This window comes from Peromyscus leucopus, chromosome 20, assembly GCF_004664715.2.
Source record: "Peromyscus leucopus breed LL Stock chromosome 20, UCI_PerLeu_2.1, whole genome shotgun sequence".
Classification (NCBI taxonomy): domain Eukaryota; kingdom Metazoa; phylum Chordata; class Mammalia; order Rodentia; family Cricetidae; genus Peromyscus; species Peromyscus leucopus.
Genome location: NC_051080.1, coordinates 50,377,754 through 50,396,103, shown reverse-complemented (window position 1 = coordinate 50,396,103; position 18,350 = coordinate 50,377,754). Strand labels below are relative to the sequence as shown.

The window sequence follows — 18,350 nt, the reverse complement described above, 5'->3', positions numbered from 1 at the left end:
GGTTCCAGCAGGTGGCTTATTTTATAAAGCATGCAATAGGATTCTTCCTTTGTTTTGAAAAGGACCAGTTTCTAGACTTCTTCTTTGAAAAAATGAGCAGCACCAACCCAGTCTTTATGTTTCTTTACTTAATAATTAATGCTATGGGTATTCACAGCTGTAGAGATTATGATGTTTGTGGCCTGTTTTTTCCTTTTTCATTTTGTGTGTGTGTGTGTGTGTGTGTGTGTGTGTGTGTGTGTGCGCGCGCGCGTGTGCAAGCTTTAATAGTCTAGTTTGGAGTAAATGTGTTCTTATCCTTCATGGCACATTTTTCATTACGTATCAGAATTAATATCCAGTGTATGGATATGCGGACAGCTTTTGTGTAAGGTAGCAAAGAAGAATAAAGCTTCTTAAGGCTTGGACTCCTAAATTGAGTTTTAGTTACAGAAGATACTTAAATATTTGTGGGTACTGTAAATATTGAATTGAGAGGTTTTATTGTGCTCTATGGATGGCTGTCCCCTCATGTCTTGTCTTTTAACTTGAATTTTGATATTAACTTCTTGAAAAATGTTTCTGAAGTATTTCTTCTTGATTTATTTTATTGGCTTGTATTCATTTATACACAGTGTTAGGTTTCATACAGATATTTCCTTTCAAATATATCATGTATTCTTGTCATGGTCACCTCCTTCCAGTCCTTTCCTTTGGTACGCCCCCTCAATTTCACTTCTATGCTATGATAAAATATCCCAACAAAAGGCAGCTTAGGAGAGCAAAGAGAAAAGTGTTTATTTGGTTTGCAATTCTAGAACACAGTCCATCATGGTGGGGAAGTTAGGGCAGGAACTTCAAAAAGCTAGTCACATCACATCACATCCACAGCCAAGTGCCAAGAATAATGAATCCATTTATGCTCACTTGCTTGCTTACTCAATGTTTGCTCAGCTCAATGTTTGCACTGCTTTAGGGCTCAGATTCCCCTGTCTAGGGAATGGTACTGCCTGCAGTGAGCTAGGTCTTGATTCATTGGTTAACTTAAATAAGGCAATCTTAAATGGACATACCTGCAGTGCCACCCAATGCAGATAATGCCACAATGAATGTGTCTTTCCAGGTGATTCTAGGTTTTGTCAAGTTGGCAATTAAAACTAACTTGTAGTCGAATGTTTTCTCCAGTCTTGACTGGCCTCATGGTCCCTCAGCCACTTATAAAATAATCACTCAGAGGCTTAACAATTATTTACTAACTGTATGGCCTGTGGCAAGCCTCTTGCTAGCTAGCTCTTATATTTTAAATTAATCCATTTCTATTGATCTGTCTTTTGCCACAAGTTCCATGGCTCACTGGCCAGCTGGCATGTTGTTCCTCGGGCAGCAGGCTGGTGCCTCTTTTTCTCCTTCCTTTCTCTCTTCTTGGATTTTCCACTTGCCTCTAAGCTTCCTTGTCATAGACCAGAGCAGGTTATTTGTTAACCAATGGGAACTGCATATGTTCACAGCATACAGAAAGAAATCCCCCAACACTCACTGTTGTGAATGCGTATGTGTATGCACACAAAATGTCTTTATATATCTATAGACAAATTCCAGGACCCACAGATGAGAGAAATATGTAATATTTATGTTTTTGCATCTGGTTTTATTTTTGCTTAATATCATCTCCAGCTGCATACATTTTAAAACAAATGGCACAATTTTATTTTTTTTATGTTGTGTTTATACTGTGTTTTATTTACCTGTTCTTCTGTTTATGGACACTTGCATTTCTAAATCCTATTTGCTTCAGTTGAGTACACACATACTAATTGTGGTCTTTCTTCTGGGGAAGCTGCAATATAAATGAATGGTGCTGAGTTCATGAGTGCATAAATCTGTCACACCAAAGCACTTATTTCAACTTCTCTGAAATTTTGATTCTTGAGGATCAGGATCTCATTGGTATAGATGAAGTACTTGAAGTGCTGTGTGTTGTCAACCAAGGTTTTTTCTTTTCTTTTCTTTTCTTTTTTTTTTTTTGGATGCTTGTTTGCATTTCTGGGGCTCCTGACATAACATAGGCTGCTCTCCTTTGCTTCAGGTTGTTTTTTTTGTTTGTTTTTTTTTTTTTTTTTTTTTAAATACATTGAAGGAATGTTGCTGTTTCTTAAGTTGTAATGGATTGGACCAAAGTTACTTATGCTCTGACAAAGGTTGGCATAGTCTTTCCATCTCTTCCAGTCTTGGAGCTTGTCCTGAATGTTAATGAAGTCTGTTAGTTGTAAAGTTAGAAGGAGAATATGTTAACCACATTCTGGCAGGTCTGTTCTACCCTTAAACAGAGCCATGTAAGACAGCATCTTCAATTTGACCCATTGTCTTCCCTAGACTTGCAGTTACTGAGTGCTCTGAGCTTCTCTGGGACATTTTAGCTGACTTGCACCGAAGCATAAGTAACACTTACTTCCTGAAGACCTCCTGTTTCCCAGAGGTGCATAAAAACATCTTCTGCGATGCACAGTCCTGTGGACATAGTTAATCATGGTCGTAAATGTTCTCCTGCAGTGCCAATTTATGAAGCTTATAGCTGGAATAGTGCTGGGGAGTGATTAGGGGCTTATAATTAGAGTAATTTATGTTTTGGAAGATATTAGCACTTCATGTGTTTAAGTAGATTTGTAACTCTTAAATCTTTCATAATTTAAAATCTGCCTTCTTCTAGTGTTAAATTTTTATACAGTGACATATATTTTGTTAGAGGCAAAATGATATAATTTAAGGACTTTAATTCTGCTGTAATTAAGAATATTGATTTCTGAGAAGGGTGTGGTAGCACATGCCCATAACTTAGCACTTAGGGAGATAGTCAGGTGTCAAGCCTAGGCTATAGAATGAGGTGATCTCAAAAAGCTAAAATTGGTGGCTCAGAGGTTAAGACCATTGGCTGCTTTCCAGAGTTCCTGAGTTCAATTCCCAGCAACCACATGGTGGCTCACAACCATCTATAATGAGATCTGGTACCCTCTTCTGGTGTGCAGGCATACTTGTAGGCTGAATATTGTATACATAATAAATAAATAAATAAATCTTTTAAAAAATTCATTTAAAAAAAGCTAAAATCAAAACAAACAGAAAATAGAAAAACATTCATTTCTATAAAAAGTTCTATATTTTAAGGGCTTATACATTTCAGAAATACTATTTTCTGAATGAATACTTCTAGAGATAAGCACAATGTAAGCTTTAATTAATAACTGACATAGTTTAAGTAGATAAAATAGACTTATCAAACAATACCATTTCTGACTTGCCAATGGACATTGATTTCTCAAAGCTAATACTTGCATGTGAAGCTACAGTTTTATAAATGTTATTTTATTTAACTCTTTTTGTTGTTGGCTTGTTTTTCCTTTATTTATTTATTGTATTGAAAGTGGTTTTTTTCATACAATTTATTCTGATTACAGTTTTCTCTTCCCCTGACTCCTCCCAGATCTTTGCTATCTCCCCACCAGCCCAAATAAATATACACACCTTATTTTTCTCTCTCATTAGAAAACAAGCAGGCATCAAAAATAATTAAATAAAAAAGATAAAAGAAAACAAAAAAAACTAGAATAGGACAAAACAAATAAGCAAATAAACAAAAAAGAGCCAAAGAAAAGCACAAGAAATACATATAGATGAATAGACACACATTTTCATACATAGGAATCTCATAAAAACAAGAAACCACAATATATAAGCAAAAGACTTGTAAAGGCTAAAAATAAATAAATAATTTTTTTAAAAAAAGTTCAGATAAAGTATTATGAGAAAAACAAAAAAGAACAGAACAAAAACCCTCCAAAAATACCACTGATTTCATTTTGTGTTGACCATCTACTGCTGGGCGCGGGGCCTGCCCTTAAATGTGGTTTGTGTACCCAGTGAGACTCTGTTAGAGAAAACTTGTTTTTCCTTTGTTAGTGGTTATCAGTTGGAGTTAGTGGGTTGTGTCCGCTTCCCCACTCAGCACTGGAACCCATCGGGTGTAAGCCTTATTTTAAAAGATATTGTTGAAGCACTTGTGGTGAGAAAGAAACAGAAATCCTGAGAATATATTGTTTACCTCTAGAGAAGTGGCCCTCAATCTGTGACAGGAGACTCCCAGTTTGAATGACTCTTTCACCAGGGTCACATAACAGATATCCTTCATATCAGATATTTCTTTACATTATGATTCATAACAGTAGCAAAATTACAGTTACAAAGTAGCAACAAAATAATTGTATGGTTGGGAGTCACCACAACATGAGGAACAGTGTTAAAGGGTTAAAGCCATAGAAAGGCTGAGAACCACTGCTGTAGAAGTTCAAAAATCTTGGAAGTTTTTGTACAAGATTTTTCCCCTTGATTATTCAATTTCTTTTATATTAAATTTATGTTTGTTTTATCTTCTAAAATGATAATAAATGGCATTTAGTAGTGTATATCTAAATTTTAATACATTTCAGATTTCAACTATTTTAAACATAGGCTTATGTGATTCTAATGTAAACATCCAATATTAAAAATTTATTTCTGTATTAATAATTGCATTCCATGTTTTATGGTGAAATTTTTTGAAAATACTTAGTTTCATGTAAAATAGCAAAGTATCCAGATAGGAAGTATTTATTTAAATCAAATCTTAGGTGTCTCATGGCCTTGCTGCTGCCCTGAGCTGCTGTGTGGTGCTCTCCACAGCTGCTGGCTTTTCATAGCGCTGTTGTCAAGCTCATGTGCACAAATTAGGTTGTATTGGATTTCATGCAAATTGTTGCAGCCACAGATTTATTTTTAAGATACACCTTGAATTTGTGACTGGGTATGCACATTAGCAATTTTATGTTTAATTGCATTAATAAAGTCACATTGACTCTTCAGTTTAAACATTTGCATAGCTGATAATATTACTTAATCAGCAAATAAGACGTGAGGTTGAAGTGCCAATAGGCTGTTGTTGAGTCCCCTCAGTTTCTAAAGAGATGTCCTCCCCTTTGTCAAGAATGGGTGCCTTTACCTAGAAGGAATTTAGACCTCCTCTTGTTTGGCAGAGGCTAACTTTAGAAATAGGGGAGCATTTTAAAAAGTGTCAGGAATATATTGGAAACAGATGGCTACTCAACACCTACATATGAGATGAAAATATGGATAACTAGCTATATTTAACACATGATCAAGATTAATAAAAAAGGCCAGATTTAGTTTGCAATTTCAAAAGAACTCAATAGGATAGATGGGATTATGAACAAGGTCTAACTCTGTTGCCTTTTCTCATGTAGTACTAGGAATGTGGTGTTACTCTTTGGTCCAAGTATATCAAGATGTGTTTGGCCTCATGCAGAATCACCATTGCCTTTTTCAGTGTTCTCCATGTTTCATGCGATGAGTTTTATCTTTCCTGTCTTGGGTGGGTCTAGATTTGGACACATGTTTTGGTTGGAAGTATGAGGCTCTGGATCTCAGCAGGCTTCGAGGTTGGAGAAGTTGAAGCTTACAGAAAAAAAACAAATAAACATGGTCATCAAAGCTGGGAATTAAGAACTGTTTATCCACCTGCACACTTGAATTAAATCTCACAGTAATAGGCAGAGCCACTTGACTTACGACCTTGATAAAATAGTCATGTCTAAGTATCTGTTTTGCTCGTGTTTGGATACAGAGTTAGAATAGTTACCATATAGAATAGGTGTAAATCTTCTGGTTGAATTGTTCCTGAGGTGTTGGTTTATAATGCAGAGAAGTCTAGGGGGATAACTGACATGGAATGAAGGGCAATTAAAATGAAAATCTATTTGAGGATTGGGGCCAGAAGCTACAACTTGAGGAACTGACTTTTGCTCTTGTCCTTTGGTACTGAGCAAGACTGAAAGAACTGTTAACAGAGCACTTAGGGTTGGGTGTGGCACATCACTCCTGTTTTAAGAGAATTCCTTCTCGGTCAGGTTATAAAGATAGTGAAGATATAGACTATGGTAAGGATTCCCTAATTCATTTTTACTGTTTAAGCCTGTCAAGGTTCAAGTAACCGAAGCAATGTGTCCTAACAGTTTTAAGAATACCTTTTAAAAAAATAAATGCAGGACAAAATTTGTTGACTCTGAACTCCTTGTGGTCAAGATGAAAGTAGTCTCCTGATATATAAACACAAAACCAAAAAAGCCTTTCATTTGTGTTGATTCCCTTGGTGCTGCAATTCCCTTTCCTCTGTACTTCTTACTCTGGAGTATGATTTGTGATGATAAAGTGTGCTTGGTTTGACCTTTGAACTCAAAGCAAATATAGCTTCCCTTGAGTTGTGATCACCGTGGGTTAGAAAACACCCTGAAACATTCTTCCATGAGGACAGACCTTTCAAATTCTCCTCTGTCTTCAGAGCTAGCTTTGAGATCTGAATAACCTTTTTTGAATCTGTAATTAACTCCAACAGAAGAAGACAGGCAGCACACTCCTCCCACTGGTTGCAGAGCACTCTGTGCTGGGCTCTGGAGGCAGCTTCTGCCATCAGCTCCTGTTCCTGCTTTAGTCTCCTAGCTGTGCACACCAGAGTTCTTAAATGCTGGTTCTCCACAGGGTGCTGTGCTCCAGGTGGATACCATTCCAGGGCCACTCTGAAAATGAGACAGCTGGCCTTTCCCGGCCGATTTTTCCACAACTCGGCGGCATCTACATTCCATTTCTCTTTCTGTTCCCCAGCTATCTGGACTCTATTACCCCCATAGTTTTTCTTTATTACATGGAAATGTTCAACTGGATCAACGTTTGCCAAAACTCATACTTGCTCAGGACACCAAAAACAATATTAGAACAAATCCTTTTCCAAAGGTAACTGGGAAGGTAGAGAAGCTATATGGAACTGCTTTATGAAAAGAAATACTAATTTCCAGCAGAAATACTATAGAATTTATATAAGCGGTAAAATTCACTTAACAATATAATACAGAGTGAAGGAAGAAAAAAATCAGCCCATAGTTGGGCTCCATAAGTGTTCAAAAGAGAAATAATAAAGGCCCAAGTGAAGAGATTAGTGGAACTCATAAGAGTGAAGAGTAGAATATGTGTGTAGCAGAGGTTGTAAGATTATCATAAAAGTAAGAGAAGGAAGACAACCTTTGCAACCCAAGCTTTTGGAGTTAGAAAAGGTAAAGAGAGCATATTGATTGGATGTGGCTACATTACTTTTGCTTCAGGAGAATTCCTCATGTGGGGGTTATAAAGATATGTAAGATCTGGAGTGAGAAAAGTATTCCCTAATTCTGTTCATTGTTTAAGTCCATCAAAGTTCAGAAACTACAAAGGAGGTTTTAAGTAGAAGGGTAGAAATGATTGTGGTCTTCAGAAGGAGTATTCTTGAAGATAACTGAGTGAAGTTTGGGGTAAGTAGAGGCAGCAGGTAAAACTGCTTCCAGGAAATAGTATTACAGATGCTGATCTGGATGATTGCTTTGGAAAGCTTATACAGCTTTTTACCCAAAGGGAAACATTATGACCCATCATATGTAATATCACATTTATGAAAAATTATGAATCATATATTGAATGTATTTATATGAACATGGAAGAACATTTAGAAAAACCTTCACTCAATTTTATTATTTATAGCTAAAAAGATTTTTTTCCACATGAATTGTTTTTTTTCACCCAACCTATGATTGGTCCCTATAATACCAGATTTACAGAATTAAGGCTGTAAGTTGAAAATTATTTGAAACATTTAGTTTTGTAAACAAAAAGAATGTCCTTGGGAAAGATGTCTGGGAGCCCAGTTGATAGGAGGGAATCTTAGGGAACTAAAACCTGTACAGATCTGCCACAGTTATTAATGTATTGGAACATGAGTCATTCAACATAAAGGAATGGTCTGGGGTACACTGGGTATAGTACTCTGTGTTGTGTATCTGCCCATATGAATATGTGTTCCATAGTACTGCAGTAAAGATTGTATGTTCAGCAAAGAGGAACATACTCAAGGGTAAAAGATTCAATACCAGATTATGTTGTTTCCAAATTTTATACCATGTGTACAGAGAATCTTTTGTATTTTTTTAAATTACCATTTTTTAATTAGGAATGACAAACTTTATGAAGATATATGGAATTTTAGGTTCTATTTCTACACCTAATCCTATCCCCACTTTATCTCCTAAATAGAATATTTCTGTTGTTTATTTAAAAAGCATAGAAAAGCCAGGCTTGATGGCATACCCTTTTAATCCTAGCACTTAGGAGGTAGAGGCAGGTGAATGTGTGAGTTCCAGGCCAGCCAGGGATTTATGAGATCCTATATTATCATATATAAAAACTGGGAGCAGTAGAGGGAGGGAAAACCATAATCAGGATATGTTATGTGAGAATAAAAACTATTTTCAATAAAAGGAAAAATTATACAAGGAAGTAAGGTAAGAATATCTCACAGATGAACATCTAATTAATTCCTAGAATCTTGAAAGGAGATGGGATCTTAAGTAATTGTATCATAAAGTTTTTGTATAGCCTTTTAATTTGTCTTATAATTTACATATGAATCATGCACATTAATTAGGATGCAAAAATATATGCTATACCTAAATAGTTATATGAACTTTGTAAATATACAGCTGTATAATAAATCCCCTGAAGATAGAGAATAATAATATAACCTTATAGTGGGCTGCTATTCCCTGCTAAATTTGTGTACACCTAGGGCTTTAGAATGTGATCTTAGTTGAAAATGAGGTCATTGCAGATATAAGGGATATGAAAAATAAGCCTATTATGTGAGATTATAAATGCAGGAGAGGGAGAATATCTACAGGAGGCAGAATAAAGGCATGGAGGTATTGGTGCAGCCAGCCAGGAGACTAAGTCAGAGACTAGTTACACAACCAGGAAATGCTTGGGGCCACCGGCAGCCCAGAGAAGGAAGGAAGGACTGTCCCAGGAATTCAGAAGTGCACTCTGCTCCAGCTTAACATCAGGGCCCCCATCGTCACCACATGGAATGGGTTCCTGTTTTCTAAACCATGTTGTGATGTCTGTCACAGTGCTCCATAGAAACTAACTCTAGAAATAGAACTGCTTCTAGGTCAGTGTTCCACCTTCAGAGGCCCATGGTGTTCTTATTTCTACACCATAGAGCATCTTTATGGATTTTCCACAACATTCCTTTTTCCTGCGTGTCTTGATTCTTTCATCAACATTAATTTTGTTCCTGTTATGGCTGTGTTTTGAGAATTTTTGTGTTCTAAAATCCTGTCTTCATTATAGTTTTTATTTAATATGTTCTTTGACAGTTTCATACTTGTATATGATGCCTTTGGATTATTCTTCCCCTCCCCCACTGTTTGTCTCCCTCCTACCTGCCTTTTCTACAAATCTCTTAAGTGTTTTTTATTTTTGAGTTAAATTCATAGTGTGAACATCCCACAGTATGTCCATTTCATTCTTGTCTATTTGGGTTCTTTCTTCCTGCTAATATTATATACATTTATTTTGTCTTTTTATTGGTTTAGCAATTCCATGCCTTACGCTATTTTGGTCAATACCTTAAAGTTATAGCAAATACATTTTAAATTAAAATTGAATTTATTGATAATGAAGAAACGTAGAAGGTTTAATTTTGGATTTTCTTCAAATCTTGTGTTAATTTTAAATTTAAATATCTGTTTTTAAGCTCTAAAAATAAAAATATTGCATTTTTTATACCCTTAAAATTTAAATGCTTCTTTTTCCAGGGTAGGGATATTTGTTTATATTTCTATGTGCATAAAACATAGACTTCTTTTGAATAGGGTTTTTTTGGAGAACTTCATACATGACCACTGAATCTGTATAACTCTTTCCCTCACTTTCTATGCTCTAGTTCCTCTTATGGCAAGAAATCCATGGAGTCCGTTTAAAGGGCAAGGGAATTTATTAAGGGGAAAACTCACTGTACAGAACAGGATTGTCACAGGTACTTGGGATACTGTTCCAGCCGCCTGAGTCAGTCCCTTATCTCAAACCATGAGGGAACGAGAGAGGAGACTGCCTATGTGCATCTCGGGCCAAGGAACATGACCCAGGGGCATGTACTTCACGGTCCAAGGCAGGAAGTGAAGTAACCTGCTGCATCTTTAGGGGCGATACCAAGGTCATAGACAGAACAGCTACCCACTACATTCTCTTGTGTCCATCTTCCCAAGCTCACAATCTCTTCTTTAATTATTATTGCTAATGTACATTCACATGGTGTATATGTACCCAAATATATTTATATATCAACATATATTTAGATATCAACTGATATATATTACCTTCAGTATCCATTTGGCTTTGTTCATATGTATATGTGTCTAGGGCTGACCTCTTGGAATTGGACAACCTATGTGAGACTTTTTTCCCCTGGAGGCAATGAATCTTGCTCTCTCAGTACCTGCTGACTATATACATCACTCACTTAGGGGTGGAGCTATGTGGAATTTCCTCTGTCTATACTGGTATGTCAACTGGTGTCATGATGCTGGTTTTATTCAGGCAACCATATTGTTCAGAATTCATTGATGACTTTTCTCTGTCATGTATAGGGGATATGATCCACCAGCAGGCATCTTTGGCCTCTGTCTCTTAGAATATTTCTTTCCTCTTTCATGATTTTCCCTGAGTCTTAAGTATAGGGGTTGCATTGTAGATGTATCAATTTAAGTTTCTCACTCCACAACTGCTTAATCTTCACATTTTGACCAGTTGTAGATCTCTTAAATAGTCTTCAGCTGTTTCAAAAAGAAGCTTCTTTGATAAGGGGTGAGAGCTGTATGGATCTATAGGTATGAGGATGAATATTTAGAAAATAGTTAGAAATTATATTGGTTTAGAAAGCTGACAGTAGCGGGTTCACCTCTTGTGTCTATAACCCAAGACTTCTTTCATTCATAATGGTATAGAGACCAAAAGTCTAACAATATTCCTATTTAAATATTTTTGTTTTTTTCTCTGTTACAGCTAGTTATGTATCAAATCCCATTTGCAAGGGTTGTTTGTCTTGTTCAAAGGACAATGGGTGCAGCCGATGTCAGCAGAAATTGTTCTTCTTCCTTCGAAGAGAAGGGATGCGCCAGTATGGAGAGTGCCTGCATTCCTGCCCGTCAGGGTACTATGGACATCGAGCTCCAGATATGAACAGATGTGCAAGTGAGTGTTTGACTTTTGTCCATCCTGTTCTACTGGGTATGCGATTTAGGTATTGTGCTAGGTTATTTTAGGGAAAATATATTTGTAACAATCTGTAGATATAAAACTAAAACTTCCAATAATGAATGGGGTGGGATACGATAACTTCTACTCTGTATTTTATGTAGATGTATATCATATAGCCACACACATTCTTTCAGTTATTTAGATTAACCATTTTTCATTACATTGGCCTAAAATAATGCTTGCTCGATAGAACTTTGTAAGGAGAAATTACGGCTTGAAAACAAAACAACCAACCAAAAAGAATTACAAAAGATTTTTAATATGCCTGGGAAATAATCTTTGATTTAACCTTAATTTTATAGTCCTTTTTCTCTTTTATTTTGGATTTATAATTCCTGTATTTGTTTGACCTACAACTAAATAAACACACACACACACACACACACACACACACACACACACACTTATTTAAAGCATCATTACTGATGCAATTATGGTGTTTAGTGTTTTTTTTTTTTTTCCTTCAAATGCATTCTAGTCAAGTAGCTTTGTGAATAGTTTGTACCAATTGCCAAGATAGAATTACTTAGGCTTAGATATACCTCTGTTTCATGAAATTGTTTGTACTGTTAGAAGGGCATAACTCACCTCACAAGTATCAATAGTTTGATGGAATCTGTAAGTATATCTTAAGTCTTTAAGGTGTGTGATGTGATGAACCATAGGACAGTGGGTCCACCTGGAAGCAGTTTTCTGTTTTTCCTGCCTCAGATCACCTCTGGTGGGATTTGAGTATCTGGTTATCCTGTGACTTTCTTAATTCATTCACTCTTTTCAGGGTACAGGGTGATAAATGTGGAAGTGGATAGCCTAAAACATTTGTTCTCAATTCTATAGCTAGCATGGTATGAATTGTGTGTGGGCAACAGCCTGGCTGTACAACGTCCTACCCAACCTGGTATATTAGTGAGTGAAAAGTGATGCGGTTAGTAACTATTTTTGAGGCTGTACACGATAATTCAGGATGTTCTTTGACAAACTGATGTAAACATTTATCTCTGGAGGAGTTTCTGCTGTGTTAGCAGGTTCCCTCAACTCCAGACAAGGGTTAACATTCACAGTTGACCATGCTGACCCTTTTTCTAGGAAATGGAGAGTAATGATTATAAATCAGGTTTTGGAAAGAGAATTTACATGTGAGAGGGGACTTGCTATGGTTTTACTTTTTGTAAGTGAATGCAATCAATGCTGGAGACTACTGACCTAGAGGAAATCATTACTTATATGGTACAAGCGGGAAGTGCTTATTAGCAAAACTCTGGGAAACAAAGTGAAAGTAGAAAAATATTTACTTTGTTGTCCATGACATCAGATCACTAGGGTGCTTCCATGCTATTGTCTTGTGTTCAGTCTTTGCCTATACTGTGCTAATTTTTGTATAACATCTACCAGATGAGGATAATATAAATTACAAAGCTGGTTAGAGACAGAATTTGAGATTATAGCCACTTTCTACTGTGAATACTGCTTGATCACAAATGATTAAACTTTAAACAGCAGTAGCTTGGAAAATCCTGTAAATGAAATTTGCCTTTTCATAATGCTGTTTTGTGAACAGTAATGATGCAGGCATATAGTGGTTATCTTCGAAACGAGCACTTTGCTCGCTATGTTGGCTGAACTTAGCTTCTTGGGATGTACCGTGTGAAGTCTGTAAAATTCATTCCTGCTCATGAGACTCACTTGAGTAGCGTACTGAAGTATGCCATGAGCATACTAACAGGTATTATAAGCTTCTATTGTGCCTGATATAATGCTACATGATGTTCCTGTCATATTTTCTCTTTCTCATTTATTAGTAAATTTATTTACACAAAAGCTCCAGATTTATGCTGTTATACACTCCTTATTTAGAAAGCATAGAAATGCATTTTAATACAGTGCAACTGAAAACCCAAAGGTAAGACATTTCCCAAAGATCCCCAAAGCTAACACATTGTCTTCTGTTCTTGAGAGCATGGTTCTCTGCACAGTTTGTCTTCCCCTCCTTACAAACGTGTCATATTTGTGACTTGTTTTAACTTAAGTTTTTTCATGCTTTTTAACATAGCTGTATATGTTTTTCTGGGATTGATATACAGCATTTAGCTAATTAACCTATTAGAAACTCACTTTCAGCCTTTACCAATTGCAAGTACTCTGAGGGATATTTGTTTAAAAATGTTTCTTTTTTTCCCATTTCCATACATATTTTACATATTTGTCTTTGTAAGATGTAATTTTAGCTATACTACACATTTTGAAATTTTTAGGCACATATTACCTGGGTCTTGTGGAAATTTATATAATGTATATGCAGGTGTCAGTTCATACCTCAACTAACAGAAGATATTTTTCCCTTGTACCTACCTGTAGCTGAAGTTTTCCTGGTCCTGCCTGGCCCATGGTCAGGACAAATCTCTCTCACCTGCCAGTCACACAGCCACTAGGACCCAAGCAAACACACAGAGTCTTATATTGCTTATAAACTGTATGGCCATGGCAGGTTTCTTGCTATCTAGTTCTTATATCTTAAATTAACCCATTTTTATAAATCTATAAGTTGCCACGTGGCTTGTGGCTTACTGGTACCTTACATCTTACTTTTCATGGCAGTGGCGGCTGGCAGCGTCTCCTGATTCAGCCTTCTACCTCCTAGAATTTTCCTCTCTCGTTATCCTGCCTACACTATACTTCCTGCCTGGCTACTGGCCAATCAGCATTTTATTTATCAATCAATCAGAGCAACACATTGACAGCATCCCCAGCACTTCCCCTTTTCTTTTTCTCAAAAGGGAAGGTTTTAACTTTAACATAGTAAAATTACATGTAACAGAACAATTATCAAGCAAGAATTACAGTTACAATATCTAGTCTATTTATAATATCTAATCTATTTGTATTTGGCAAAATTGAAGAAGATATTCTATCTATCCTATATTTGTGAGTCTAAGGTTTCATATCTAACATCTTCTATCATAACTAAGGAGATTATAACTATCTAGTCTTTTACTACATCAAAGGCCTCAGAAGGATATACTATTAACCTGAGAAATGGGAGAAGGACACAAGCAACTTTCGGGAGTCTTGCGAGAGTAGACAAAGACAGCTGGCAGCCTGGACAGTCATCCAAAGTTTCTCTGTAAAGTTGGGGCATCTGTCTTCAGCCCACAGGCATAGAGTCTTTCAGTCACTTCTCTCTGTGTCCTGGTGAATATCTGGCAATTTCCTCTGTGAAGCAGGAACTTGAAGGACCATTTCACCAAGCAAAGTTCAGTGGTCACCTTCTTATGGATCCTGCATGTCCAGTCAATCAAGCAGTCCAGGCAAGAACAGTTTCTTGCCCAAATGGATGTTTTTGTCAAGAAGAAGATAAACTCCATATAAAGTGTCTTCAATGCTCGTCCTCCTCTCTGAAGTAAATTGATGTTGCCAGTAGCAGACATGTCTCACTGTCCAGAAAGTCTAAATTTTTAAAACATTTTAAATGCCATATTCTGTAGGTCTTTGAAGTGTTTGAAGATTACCTACCTAATTGAATTATATCTATGTATACCTAGAAAACTTAATGTGACTATAAATTTGACTATCATAAAAGACTAATTATTAATCTGTATTTCTTAATTATCCATTACATTCTAAATGAGTTGCAAAAACATCTTAAACAAGAGTAGAAATATACATACAGTATAACAAAATTAACTTTAAACTAAAATCTATATCAATATAAATCATTTTAAACAAGTTGCTCTTTAAAAGTAGGTCTCAGCCGGGCGTTGGTGGCGCACGCCTTTAATCCCAGCACTCGGGAGGCAGAGGCAGGCGGATCTCTGTGAGTTCGAGGCCAGCCTGGACTACCAAGTGAGTTCCAGGAAAGGCGCAAAGCTACACAGAGAAACCCTGTCTCTAAAAAACAAAAAACAAAAAACAAAACAAAAAAAAAAGTAGGTCTAACAATCTACCCTTTTATCCTATCATATCTATATTCTATATTTCTATATCATATTTTTCTTTTAGAGAGATATTGACTATGACCAATAACAATTTGTAAACAACAACATAAACAAAGACAAACATCCATAATCTATTTTTTGGGAATGTGGGTGTAGTTTTCTAGGCTACTTTCTGCTGGAAGAGGACACTGTATTCTTATGGGGACCTAAAGAAAATTTTAGGATTATGGAGTAGTCCATGATGCTGTATTGTCTGAGCCAGTTGCCTTGAAACCATTCTGGATGTTGAATCATCTGCGCCATGGTGTCATCAGAGACCTTTCAGAGGATTTTGGCTGTATCTTAATCTGGAACAAATCCATAGCCTCTGGCTTTCTGTGGAAACAAAAGCAGAGCCTCCTTTCCAAAACAACATATCCTTAGATCCAAATTTTGAAGTCAAGGCACCTTTAAAATATACGTATTTGTTTACCTGAGCAGTCTTTACAATCATATGTCTTTCTGCAGTTAAAAATCGCAAAGACAACACAATCCAGATTCTCTGTGTGATATCCATGTTTACGTGGCTTATTTTTATATTACTTTTACCTTTTTTAAAAAAGATTTTATTTTTTAAAACTGTCCATTTCTTTATATAACTGCATATATTACTTTCTTTTCTCTTCCAAGCCTATGTATATTTTTACACACATTGTAAACTGTTTAGAGGTTTATCCCATCTGAATCTGTCTTATTGTGAATCTATTGCTTTAAACTATAGCATGCTCCACCCACTTCAGCTTCCCAACATGGTGGTGGTACTCTTACTGCCAGCTCTGGGAACCATGCTTCCACAGACTCTGGGAAGCAGTGGGTCTATGCTTTCATCCAGCAGCGTGTAACCCAGAAACCTCTATTTTTTAAAAAATGTATTAGCAAAGGCTAAATCCACCACACAGCAGCACCTAACATGTGGCTTGGAGATGCTTAGTTCCTGCCATACTGCAGGTCAAACAAGCATGCCAAGAACCCACCATATAGTAGCTCAAGCATGCAGGCTGCAGCTAACTTAAGACAATTAGGAAGCTGTTTTAGAATCTTTTTTTTTTTTTTAAAGCTTTCTCAGGTTTTAGGTGGAAATTCTTGGCCCACATTCTGGTGCCATTTGTAGCTGAAGTTTTCCTGGTTCTGCCTGGCCCATGGTCAGGACAAATCTTTCTCACCTGCCAGTCACACAGCCACTAGAACCCAAGCAAACACACAGAGACTTATATTACTTATAAACTGTATGGCCATGGCAGGTTTCTTGCTATCTAGTTCTTATATCTTAAATTAACCCATTTCTATAAATCTATGTGGCTTGTGGCTTACTGGTACCTTACATCTTACTTCTCATGGTGGTGGCAGCTGGCAGCGTCTCCTGACTTAGAATTCTCCTCTCTCCTTATCCTGTCTTACTATACTTCCTGCCTGGCTACTGGCCAATCAGCATTTTATTTATTAATCAATCAGAGCAACACATTCACAGCATCCCCAGCACCTACCTAGGTATTAATGAAAATATGTGTAATGTGGTATTCCTATTTTAATAGGATTTTATTGCAAATGAAGCTACACATTTGTTATTAGTATGAATACTGGCACTTAGTATATTTACCAGAAAATGCAAATTCTTTTTTTCTCCTATTTTAATTTTTTTAAAAAAATTAAGTGAAATATCATATTGAAATCAAACTTGACAAACAGTAAACATAGATTTACCACAAAGAGGAGTGGCACAGGTAATCATGGAATTCAAAAAGAGTGTTACCAGGCTCAATCACAGTTCTTATTTGTATTCTCTCTTCACTCATCCTAACCACTATCCTGATTTGTAACAAATACACAGCTGTATTGAGGTTAGAATCTTCTGGTTTAGTTAAACCCACAGATAATCAAGTTGATTGTATGTCACATAAACACTGTTTATTGTTTAGCTTCTGTCCTATGCCAGCATTTCTGATAGATACATTTTTCTTCTCAACTGTTTAGTAAATAGCACAAAGCAGGTTGAATATTTCCATTTGCTGGATGAAGTTTCCTAAACTGGTTATAATACCCTTTCCAAAATGTAGAGGTGGGATGTAGCAATGAAGGGACTGGTATATATGAAGATTATAAGTGTTTTCTGTATTTTTAGGATTGAGCATTATGAATAGAAAAGAAGATGAAAATATTAAGAAACTATCACCCATCCATAAATATAATATAAGCGGTTAGGTACAGTTTTATTGTATAATAAGGAGTTATTCTGGGTAGGTTGATTAAGACTACACTATGACAGGATTGCTTTAGATAGGGTTTCCCTGTAGCCCAGGCTAGCCTGGAACTCATTGTATAACCTGGACTCACTTTTGACATTGTGGTAGGTCCTTCTACCTTTACGTACAGCTGCAACCAATGCAGATGTTACAGGTGTGAGCCACCTCACCTGACATAACAGATTGATCCAATTAAAGCAGCTCCTGGAAACCACTCACAGTCGATGTAGGATTTTTTAGTAAGAAAGTGACAAACTTAAATTTCGGAAGCATTTTCATTTTGACAGCATGAGGATGAGCTAACAGAGGTTCAACGGTGAAGGCAAAGAGATCAGTGATAGAGGCAGAGAGAGTGGCAGGAGGCAGCAGGCTCCTCAGTCTTCACCTGGCCCGTTTATTTGTTTGGAATTTCACTCTTCCTTATCTGAACATTGATTTTCCTCCTTTGTCCCAGCCATAGTAACTTCTGTTGCTGCGCTGTGATAAGCCACCATGACCACGGCAATGTAGAGAAGAAAGAGTTTATTGGAGGCTTGCTTAACGGTTTCGGAGGATGAGTGCACATGAACATCATGGTAGGGAGGCTAGCGACAGACAGGCATTGAATTTTGCCATCGAACAGGGAAACTTAGAGGTGCAGAAGCCACTCAAAGATCTGCAGTATGAAGCAGAAGCAGCAATGAGCTCTAGGATTGTCTCTGATCCTACTGCCCATGTTTGCTTCACTACATATGCAATTTGGAGAAAACAGTAATGAAGGAATCACACCACTGACTAGGCTTTGAAAATGGTGAGTGGGATAGCTAATTCTTCACACACACTCACCCATTCTTAATTAGTTTTTGAGAATTCTGTACAATCTATTTTGATCACACTCAAACCAAACAGCGCTCCTCCAAGATCCACCTCCTTCCCTACCCACCCAGCCTTATGTTCT

The 18,350-nt window shown here is 36.7% G+C and overlaps 1 protein-coding gene across 2 annotated transcripts in view; it reads left to right on the top strand.

Annotated features, from left to right (window-relative positions):
- Rspo2 (R-spondin 2) overlaps nt 1–18,350 on the top strand; it is a 159,216-nt gene that overhangs the window by 65,201 nt on the left and 75,665 nt on the right. For both annotated transcript variants that reach the window (XM_028867958.2, XM_037197783.1), the window contains exon 2: nt 10,948–11,136. In XM_028867958.2, coding sequence (XP_028723791.1) covers nt 10,948–11,136 — 189 coding nt within the window. The remainder of the gene's footprint in view (nt 1–10,947; nt 11,137–18,350) is intronic.